Source organism: Triticum aestivum, chromosome 3B (assembly GCF_018294505.1).
Source record: "Triticum aestivum cultivar Chinese Spring chromosome 3B, IWGSC CS RefSeq v2.1, whole genome shotgun sequence".
NCBI lineage: Eukaryota > Viridiplantae > Streptophyta > Magnoliopsida > Poales > Poaceae > Triticum > Triticum aestivum.
This window is the reverse complement of record NC_057801.1, coordinates 367,255,635-367,266,717: the sequence shown is the minus strand read 5'-3', so window position 1 is coordinate 367,266,717 and position 11,083 is coordinate 367,255,635. Positions and strand designations below refer to the sequence as shown.

The window sequence follows — 11,083 nt, the reverse complement described above, 5'->3', positions numbered from 1 at the left end:
ATGGCGGCGTCCCGGCCCCGATCCGGTGACCGGCCCTTCCCTCCCTCCTTCCATGCCACGTGACACACACACGCGCACCTGCCACCGCCAGGGCACCAGCTCGCCCCCCGCTGGCCCTTCCTTCCTTCCATCTCTGTCCCTCTTGCGCCGCCTCCTCTAGCCACCACCGTATCAGCTGAGCACCCCCGCGCCCGGGGCAAGCGTTGCCGCCGGCGAGCTCCTCCTATGTGCATCCCCTTCCTTTTCTCTGCAGGGGTGTTTTTGCAAAACGAAGCGTTTCTCTTAGATTCCAACTTAAGATAGGAGTGCGGGTTAATTTCTTATAAACAGAGGGACTTTTTCTGCAAAATTGCTAGCGACGACAGACGACAGAAACCCAATTCTCTTTATTATTAATTAGGTAAAGATTAGTAAGCGGTGGACTGCCAGAACACCCTCATCTCTTCCTCATATATGAATTGAGTTTGAGGGTTCACAAACAACTTAAACATATGAGGACGAAGTAGGGAGGACGAAGTAGGGGGTCCAATAATTGGGTGACCTTTTTTCCTGCTGGATTGTCCGTGGAAACAAATTGGGACAAAATATTCTTCTCTCCTATCCAGATTTTTTTGAGGAAACCACTGATTATATTGAAACAAGAATTACAGAAAAGAACGCCAGAAAGCTAGAAATTACACACAGGTCCTTTCTGCAAAACAACGTCGCCGACGCGAAGAAGAACGTGCCGGTGGCGGGCCGCCGCTGCATCTCCACACGAACCTTGGATCGGGAGATGTCCCCAGGCGGCGGGGTAGTCGCCGGACCTCGAACTCCGGGGAGCCTCCACTCTGCTCCGCTGGTAACGCCGTCTTGATCCAACATCAGGGGCTTCCGGGTCGACAACTGGATCCGCCGCGTCGAGATCCAGAGGGGGATAAACGCACGCATCGGCCACCGGGGACCGCGAGCGCGGACGAGGAGGCGCTCCGCCGTAGCGCTCAGAAGAACTCCACCGCCGGAGGGGACGAGCACCACCTGCAAAACGAAGACCGGCCGCGCCGCCCACTCCAAGACGCCGCCGGCCAGGGTCCCAACAGAGCCTACCCTGTACACACACGCGAGACAAAGCTCCCCCACCCTCCCGCCGCCGCAGCGGCCGACGGAGGGCAGGGGACCCGGCGAAACGACGACGGAGGGGTGGATCTGCTCGGGGGTTCCAGAAAAGTCGCCTCTACTGTAGCGGGAGAGGGGACGCGTCCAAGGTCGCGTTCTCTCCTATCCAGATTGTGTGCGAACAAATGGAGACAAAGTAATGGGGGTCGAATCATAGACGCTCTAAGTGCAGCAACAATTTGCTCCCTCCCTTCCGAGTCCCACCACACTCGTGCTTCAGTCAACCGAAATATTATCGACAACATTACCATTCCTGGCATATTTTATCTTTCGATGGCATTAACAATCTACTCCCTCCGTTCTTAAATATTTATCTTTTTAAAGATTTCAATTGGACTATCATATACAGATGTATATAGACAACATATTTTAGAGTATAGATTCATTCATTTTGCCATATATAGTCACTTGTTGAAATCTCTAGAAAGACGAATATTTAGAAACAGAGGGAGTATTGATCATCCTTAAAAGGGCATATGATGTTAGTTACAACCAGCTAACTACAAAATCATGTATTAAGGGAAACATTTCTCTCCGGTCTGCCGGCGCAAACTCACGCCGGTCGCTCGCGACCTGTCCCATTCAGGGGGATCGTGCGTATGTGGTACGCCCAAGTGTGCTTCGAGAATCCTCCCGGCCTCATCCACAACACCGCTCATTCTCCTCCACACACAGCTCCCAGCTCATTTCTTTTTCTTCTCTTCTTTCTCCACACCGCTCCCCTCACATCCACATCCAATACGAAACAAAAATAGCCATCTCCATCGCCCCCCATCTCCTAAGCTGCAGATCCCATCCTCTCCTACATATCCCGTCTGCTACTCCTCCGACGAGCTCCCCATGCGATCCAACCTCTACTCCGTAGCGACCTTCTCCATTGCTATCTTTGCTGCATGGGCGAGCAGTCAGCGGGGTATTGGCCGGTGCTGCACAAGCAGTAGCCCACGAGGATTTCGTGCGTGCAGTGGCCGTTGCTAGCCGGCGCTCGTCGCTGCTGCTACTACGTCCCCGTGGTGCTGCTACCGGCGCGGCGAGGAGCTACAACCGGCGCGTGGCCGTGCTGCAGTCAGCACAAGCAGTGCTGGAACCGGCAAGCGGAGACGGTGTTATTCTTTGCTGGAACCAGTTCTTCTTTGTGCTGGAACCAACCCCAATTTTTGCTACCACGGTCTGCTGGAAACAGTTATTCATTTTGTTGGAACCAACCCCAATTTCTGCTACCACGGTCTTCAAGTTTTGCTGGAAACAGTTCTTCATTTTGCTGGAACAAACCCCAATTTCTGCTACCACCGTCTTCAAGTTTTGCTGGAACTAGCCCATTTTTTTGCTGCCATGGTGTTTTTTTGCTGGAACCTATGTATCACCTTGCTACCATGGTTTTTAGTTTTTTACTGGAACCTATGTACCACTTTGCTACCACCATCGTCGTTTTTTTGCTGGAAACCAACCCAAAATTTGCTACCATGTTTTTGTTTTTTCTGGAACCAGTGCACCATTTTGTTACCACCGTTTAGGATTTTTGCTACTATCGGTTTGTAGATTTGCTACATCCCTATTTTCATGGTGATTTCTGCTGTTTCATGCCCGTGGGAATAAGAGCTTGGAGGATTGGGGGTTGCTAAGCGGTGCGGACGACGACCATCGAGGGTGCTGACGAGCTTTTCCACGAGCGCGGGATGCTGCGAGGAGGGCTGACGCTGGGGCGCTGCCGCGCTCGCCGGAGTGCACACGCACATTGACGGCGGCAGATCGCCCGTGTCAGTTGGAGTAGGAGAGCTTTTTTTTATTGATATAGGGCGTTTTTCGCGAGATCAGACGGCCCTGGGTGGACTAATCAGACGGCTGCGCGTCGACCGGCCGAAATTTGGCGGCGCCTATCATCGCCCATTTTACAAACACCTAAATTCTTACCAACGTCATTAGTTCACGCACAAATTTATTGCTATCACTCCCTCACACACACAACTTCATTTAAAATAAAACCATGTAACCGAGTCTTCACATGGTTAATCTTGTCGTAGGCGTTCCAGATGCAGCATATGGAGAACATCTTGGCCTATATGATAATGAAAAAAGAAAGGTTCATACAATGTATCCTAGTAACCTTAAGATAAATATAAATTACTTCTACAAATAACTTTGAAACCACAATTCTCTGAAAACACAATCTCCCACACTTACGTCTTCTCAAGCAGTACATTGATACTTTCTACCAAGCAAAACATCAAAATAGCTAAGAAATGTCAAGATAGCTTGAAACAGAAAATGAGTTAATCAGTACTATCATATTATAATCAAGAAAATATCATTATTTCAATATCCAAAATTAGAAACCATCGATTTAGTATGATTGACACATTTACTGGGAATGTGACATGTCATTTGCTCTATGATGTCCCACAACATTACTAAAACAGGGAGATTGTTTGCATACAGATCATTGTATTTCTGCTAAAAAATAATTGCTGGAACTTTACTTTAAAAATGCAATGCTCTAATGTATCCATTGTGAAAATATCAATAATGCGAAAATGGCAGTCACATACCAGCCCAGATCGCAATAGTTTCAGCTTGGGAACTTGTTGCTAATTGAAGTGGGTTAATATATGGTAAATGAATTAAAATGGAGCAAATGTGTCCCATAAATTTAATAAATCTTTGAAAAAACATTCGATGATAGAGATTCAGGATAAAAATGCAATGCGGCCTAGCTAAAATTTTGGGATAAATTGCTTTCGAAAAAACAGAATATGTCTAAATTAGTGCATGACTGATGCCATAGAAATTATTGATCAAAGTATCATCCACTAATAATTGTGTTCATCTTAGATTTTTGGTTCACATGTCAGCATTAAGTATCTAAACATGAGGATGGTAGAAGCTGCAACACATGATTAGAGATAACCTGGTGTTTATACTTATCTAGCAACATGGTGTCTCAGTAGGCAATACTCGATAAGAACCAGATTGTTTTGGTAGTAGACGCCTCACGACTTGCTTTAGAACCAGGGCCCCGACACTACTAATCGATCCATTTAAGTTACAAATTAGTAAAAGTTAAATTGACGAACAAAAAGTAGCTCCAGCTCCCGCTTGAAACTCGTACCCAATTCTATTACAATTTGTAAAAATGCCTGACCTGCAGAGCGTCCTCCACATGCAAATGGTAAGTAGCAAAGCGTTGCAATGAACATGTGGCTCCCACCTTCTTCCACTGTCTCCACTCTCCAGCTATCACTGCATTCTTTCTCTCCACAGTTGCATATCCCTTTTCATGTATATAAGAAACATAGAGTTTGATGGACAAAATATTTTATGAAACTTATATAAAAGTCAAAAGCATCTACAAATAGAAAGCAAGTACGTTTACTATTTATCTCTTCTACATCATTGCTGGATTTACAGTTCATGTAATGGAGCACGTGCAATGAGGAACATATCAATCAGGCTAATGGCAGTATACTTGCACACTGTCTCGTATATCCTCTAAAGTTTTTCTAATCCCCTCCCGAGATACAGAAATCACAACTCACCTCGGTTCTCTGTTCATAACAAACGGTGGAACTGCACATAGATGGCAAGAACCAGGATTTCGAGTAATCTGTCGAGCTCCACATTCTGGGTCTCCGACTTTCCGGCGCGTGACAAAAAAAAACATTGTGGGTCGATGCACATCTGCGGTGCGCCAAGAAACAGCGCTGGCGATGCTTCAATCTTAGGCGCGAGGAAACGGCGGGGCAGCGCCTGCTTGCGACGGCAGCGGCGGGCGGCGTTTGCTGGTGTGGGTGGAGGCGACATGGGGTAATAGTCTCATAGTGCATCTGTGGTTCTTTGACACTCGAAGCGAAACACAATGCTAGTAAATAAAAAGACTAAAAACATACAGAGTTGTGGCACTGTATGTTTTGTATGTCTGGAGATCAAAACATCAACCTTTCTTGAAGGCACAGGGAAGTTTTTTCAATGAACAGCATAAATATTACTGTTTTTTTTCCGAGAAAAGTACCATGTGAGTTTCAAAGTGGTCTATTGATATCATATAGTCCTACCTGGCTACGATGTCAAGTTATGTCTTCTTAATTTTTAGGCAGTTACATGACTTCTTTTCAGTAATACAACACAGTACATGGGGTTTTCTGCATAATGAAATTCCTTCTTTTCAGAAAATGACAGCACATACACTGCTAAAATATATGGTACATGATATATAATATGTAGGAGGGAGTGCAACACTTACATACCTGTCAAAAAGGTGAAGTCTAATGATGACATCTGCAAGATTAGAATTAGCCAAGTCCATAAGTTGAAAGAGCTTCTTTCTTTTCCTTATGAAGTCCCCAGTCTTCTCCATGATATGATTGATTTCAGTAAATTCCTCAACCATATCATCGACCTATTAAAGTAGCATCTTAGAACTTGAAACATTGCAACCACTTGGAAATAGTTTATTGACTTTGCTCAATCACAGTACCTGCTGTATGTAATGAGCAAGAGCGATGCTTTGACCAGGAACACTTGAAATGATCCAAATTCCATCGATATCTAAACTTTTAAGAACTATATAATCAAGACCTCCTTTCATCCATGTTGTCAGGGATGGCTTATCAACTACCGCATAATCTGGTAATTGTGAAATAAATGTCATCATGTGAGAATATAATACAGGTTCAGTGTTACAAAAGTGGGTTAGGCGCAAAAGTGGATTAGGCGCTAGGTGCCATATGACTGGGTGTCTATATACTTATGCAGGTGCAGCTACATCATTTGAACTGTTCTGTATATAAATAACTAAAGAGCATTCTAGATAATTGCACTCTTGGAACATGAGGCTTGACTCAAACTTCTCATATTTCGAAATATGCATCTTTAAGGGCCTGTTCTGAAGTCCTCCAACTCCAGGCTTCACAAACTCCATGTGCGAAGCAGAGCCGAACGATTCTAGCTCCAAAAGCTTAGCTTTGAGAAGCTGGATGGATCCTAGTGTAAAAAGCGTGGAGTTGGAGAAGTTAGGAAATCGCAGCTTCAGGAATCCTCCAAAACGTGGAGTTGGCTGAAATTACGTGGTTTGCCACCGCCAAGTGAACATAACGTTTCGTTTAGTCTCTCTCCTCCCTTCGTTCCTCGTGAAAACTGGCTCGTGGCTCCTTCCTCGTACAGAAACACCTCTCTCCTTCTCTTTTGGGCTGCATGCTTGGCCCATGGGACGATTTCCACCCAGCCCAATATGGCGCTAGACATGTGAGCAGCCGCTACCAGCCCAAAGTGACGACAGAGAAGCTGTTTTCGCTGCCGAACGGATGTGAATCGCTACACGGAGTGAGAAGCTGGGTTGAGAAGCAGAATTTTTGGAGTTGGAAGAGTTGGGAGGACTTCAGAACAGGCCCTAAACATGCAATTGTGCATGGACTGCCACTCACATAACCCACCGCGCCTTGTACAACATTGCACATGTTTCACGGTAAATTCTACAAACAATTAGGAACGCCAGTATCCAGAAGCCATATAAAGGTTCAGCCAAACATAAATTAAATTCAGAGCAATTCTCTTGATCCTCAATGGTCTTTACTAAATATTAGCAGTCATTATCATCAAAGGAAATTGGATTGATCGTGCACATACATGGCAATGAAAGAAGAAAGATGGGTACAACTCAATGAGGAAAACTACACTATTTAGCAATTTACACAATAACAGGCCAGCTCATGATAGCGTGGACATACCATATTTCCTCATCTCCGGAAGCCATCCCGAAGCATGTTCCTGATCATATAAAGGTACTACTCAGATTCATGATCACCAATATTGAACAGCCCAGAAGAACCATATTGGAAGACAACCACACTGTGATAGCAAAATCTGTTGTTCTGCACCCCAATGCCCAACAAAAACGTGAGATAAATGAGGTTATATAATGTACATACAGCATGTTCAACAAACGATCAAACATCAATATAATTGTTGGCCCGCAAAATATGTGGTGCTACACTGAAATCAGTTACCATGATCTCTGGAGGAATTCAGGGTAGCAGAGCGCAGTGTAGTTTACCGACCAAGTGGATGGATTTACCACGTCGCTTAGGTGATGTAAAAGATTGGATAAAGAAAATCAAACAAAGGTCGTTTTTCATTCCTCGTCACCAAATCACTGTGGCCTCCCACAATAATGTTAGATGAGAGATTGAAAAAACATAGTAGCAGTGTAGCACGCAAGGTCTTCCTTGCAGAACTATCATCAAACACCCAGCGTACAACCACCTGCGCATTCTAACTTACCTGATGAAGAGGAAGTAGGCCCCGACGGGGATCCTCCTCCTGTGGAGGCCTTCTTCCTCGTCCTGCGGAGGCGCGGGAGCCGGGGCCGCCTCTACCGCCGCCCGGATCCAGGCCCAGAAGACTGAGCTTCCGAGGCTAGAATCGCGGGCGTCATCGGGAGCGGTTGCAGCGACCGCCATGACCGAGGAAAAAGTAGACACGCGGGCGGGGAGGCGCGGCAGGCTCGCCGAAGTGGACCTCGATGGTGGCGGCACGCGCGCAGCCGCCCCATTGGTTGAAGGCTTGAAGCGACTGGGTGTCGTGCCATGACGCGAGCAGCAAAGCTATGGGAGAGGCCCTGTGCGGAACTCCTCTTTTTCCTCTGCTACCAAAAAATACACGGACGATCGATACGTCGAGGACGGCGGCCGCGAGGCGGAGAGAGGGACCGAGAGTGCGGCGGCGCTGGGCTCGCGTTGAGGCGATAGGCTGGGTGGATGGGCACCATAGGTGCAGCGCTTAGGATGGAATCGATCCGAAAGCCACGGGGATCTGGGGACGCGGTGCGCTAGGACGGTTGGCAGACTACGGCGTCCGCTCGGGCAGAACATTTGATCTGCACCGTTGATCTAGGTGTCAGACAATTGACGTAATATAGACGGTAAGTCTGTATATATAATCGAATAAAATTTTGTTTGGCTACTCTGACCAACCTGTGTATATAAAAAAAAATGTGTTTCTTGGAAACCCAGGATTTCACAGTTGTGGGGAAATTACTTTAGTTCATTTCCTAAAAATGCGATTCCTAAATATTGGATCATAACTGATTTTCTTACTCTCCTCTTTCCTTAACTCCTTCCTCAACTCTCTGTTTTTCATACTTGTGAACCGTTATCATAGCCGTAGAATAACGCTTGTATCAGTTGCATTAGTAAGCATCATGCATCATATTTAATTTCCGTGAATTTTGAATTGGGGAAATTTGAAGTCTCCAGATTTAAATAAAGGGCAAAGAACCTTGAAATTGCATTCAATGAATCCAAAATGCCCTTAAGAGTAGTTCGGAGAATTTTGGCAGGAACTATATATCAAACCAAAATTTATGAATATTTTTAAGAGTTGTGTTGGACTCGCGAACCAACCTGTGGTTGGATGGTTAGAGGGACTGTGGTATCCCAGCCCGCCAGGGTTCAAATCCTGGTGCTCGCATTTATTCCTGGATTTATTTTAGGATTTCCGACGATGCACATTCAATGGGACGAGACGTTCCCGTCGACGACGAGGTGCCTACGGTGACTTCGTAAATTTCAAGATGATATGCCGGCTCAGTCTTTCGGAGGTGCTCATAGGGGTAGGGGGTGCGTGTGTGCGTTCATAGGGATGAGTGTATGCGCGTGTATATGAGCGCTTGTGTCTGTACTGATGTTCAAAAAAAAAATAGTTGTGTTGGACTCTAAGTTTAAATCATTATTGTATTTGGATTTGGATTTATGTTCTTAATATATGGAATATATTTTCAAATGTCTCTGAAATAGTATATGTGCATTTGGAAATGTCGAAAAAAGTCACATAAAATTATTTAGAGTATCCTTGCACTGGTTTGAATTCATTTTTGAATTTTTGATCAGTGGCAATCAAATAAAAAAAGAAAACAAAACAGAGCAGAGAGATTCAAATTCAAACAAAGAAAAGTTCAAACTTGGATAAAAATATTCTAATGGTCACTTGCAAACTTTTGGAACACAAGGAAAAAAGTATTACTGAATTTCAAACCATAGATCAAAAGTTATGATCACTTCAAGTCACATTTCAAAAGCTTTGCCATGGCAACACTTCTGAAACTCTGCACAGTGAAAACTAAGCCAAAACGGCTGCCATGGCAGCAGTTTCAGTTGTGGCACTAAAGTTTAACTAAGTTCAAATTTAACTGAGGCCATGGAAAGAATTCGCAGTAGACGCTCCGGATGAGGCCCGTGCAATTTACAAGGCAGCAATCAGAGCGGATGTAGGCGATGGAGCGAGCACCCTCTTTGGGGAAGATAAGATGGATCGATGGCTTCAGGATCCGGGAACTTGCGCCCGGTCTGTATCGGAGGGTGGCACCTCGAGCGAGATCATCCATAATGGTTAAACAGCTGATCGAAGAGAATGCTTGAGCAAGAGACGTTGGACCAAACATAGACTTGCCCAATATCGAATACTACTTGAGGCTTTGGCCAATAATAATGGGCTTTCAACTAAGGAATGAAACGCGGACACCATTCGCTGGGTCTGGAACCGAAAGGAAACTTCTTAGTCTCCTTCGCATATGATTTGAAGTTTGGGGCAACGGAGGTGACGACGTATGCTGGTTTAGTGTGGAAGCAAAAGGTGCCCCAGCAATGTCGTTTCTATGCGTGGCTCGCAATGAAAAATCGTCGTTAGACATCGGACCGTCTCGCTCGGAGAGGCCTTTTCCCACCAGTCATCATGCCCTATGTGCAGCCAGCGCCAAGAAATGATCGATCATCTTCTTATCAACTTTGTGTTTGCAAGACGATTCTGGCTCACGATCTGTAGTGCGTTGGGGAGTCCATACCAGGTGTTGAGCGGTGATGACAGTCTGGTGGAGTGGTAACAGGTTCGCTTTTCTCATATGAGTATGGCGTTCCCCAAGCGCTTTCGCGGACCTCCCGAGGAGTGCGGCAGATGTGGTGAGGTACTTCTCGTCCCAGGAGGGCAATACCGAGCGTAGGTTATTTTGGGCGCAATTTCAAGCACCCGAGCACCCTTCCCTCCTCAACAACCAGCTGAAGCAGCTAATGGAGTTGCATAGGATGGCGGAGCCAGCCATGAAGGACCTCAGTGTCAAGTTGTGGCCCTCAGAGCTGTTGCCGAGTAGCTACTTTGTCTTGGTGCAAAAGCTGTGCGACGCTACATCCCGGTTTGTCATCTGGAAGCACTCCGTATGCATCGAGGGAGCTCAGATGGCCTTCGGCAAGACTATGGTGCACTAGCTAAAGATCAAGCCAGCAAAGATGGCCACCAGACCCCCGTCTCCTGGGAAGGAGCATAGGCTTCCCGAGCAATATTTTCCCATTGTGATGGATGGTGCTCGGGCGATAGAGGCCCAGTGTTCGAAGGATGTAACTTATGAGTGAATGCACTGTCGTTTATTTGAGCAAGTTTAAACTTTTTGTGCTTTATAATGCAACTAGTTGGCATGGTGTACGATGCTCTATTTGTTTATTTTGACTCCTGTGCGGCCGTTTTAAACTGAAAGTTACCAGTCGTCGGCTTCGCCCCCCTTGTAGATACTGCAAAGGTTGTTTCTTCCTTAACACTTGAACCCTTAGTCGAAGTCTCGGTGCCCAGAGGCGGTAGTGTGTAGGAGAAACGAGGCGATTGGACTATGCGGCTTTAATGCTTTCACTTAGCCATAGGAGCTTGACTGCGGGAGCTAGTGACTAGCCCCCAGTGTTTCATGATATTCGGTTGTGCCGGTGTTAATACCACCATCACTTGGTTTCTATGACAACAAACCCTTCGTATGGCATGGAATAACCTCCATCGATTTTTAGTTTGACACTTGTCATCGGATCGCTGACCAGCTCTCGCTTATTATGACAGTCAGTTTCCGGCTTTCTCCACTGAGGTACTTAACCAGGCGAGCTAGAACTACAATCTCAGTGGTTCT

General features: G+C 45.9%; 1 protein-coding gene across 9 annotated transcripts; it reads right to left on the bottom strand.

Annotated features, from left to right (window-relative positions):
• Positions 1–517: 517 nt before the first annotated feature.
• Positions 518–8,096, bottom strand: LOC123069927 (protein RETARDED ROOT GROWTH, mitochondrial). Of its 9 annotated transcripts, none has more exons than XR_006433223.1 (5): positions 6,876–8,091; positions 5,627–5,775; positions 5,397–5,548; positions 4,689–4,931; positions 518–4,423 (listed from the first exon to the last, which is right to left on the bottom strand). XR_006433223.1 is itself a non-coding variant. In XM_044492907.1 (4 exons), exons 1-4 carry the CDS (start codon positions 6,886–6,888, stop codon positions 4,390–4,392), a joined length of 348 nt encoding a protein of 115 aa, XP_044348842.1. In that variant the 5' UTR covers positions 6,889–8,092; the 3' UTR covers positions 518–4,389. The 9 variants fall into 9 exon arrangements, 2 of the variants coding, with proteins under 2 accessions (XP_044348842.1, XP_044348841.1); XR_006433224.1 differs by having other exon boundaries at positions 518–4,174; positions 4,295–4,423; positions 4,689–5,548; positions 6,876–8,088; XR_006433219.1 differs by having other exon boundaries at positions 518–5,548; positions 6,876–6,915; positions 7,429–8,096.
• Positions 8,097–11,083: the final 2,987 nt, after the last annotated feature.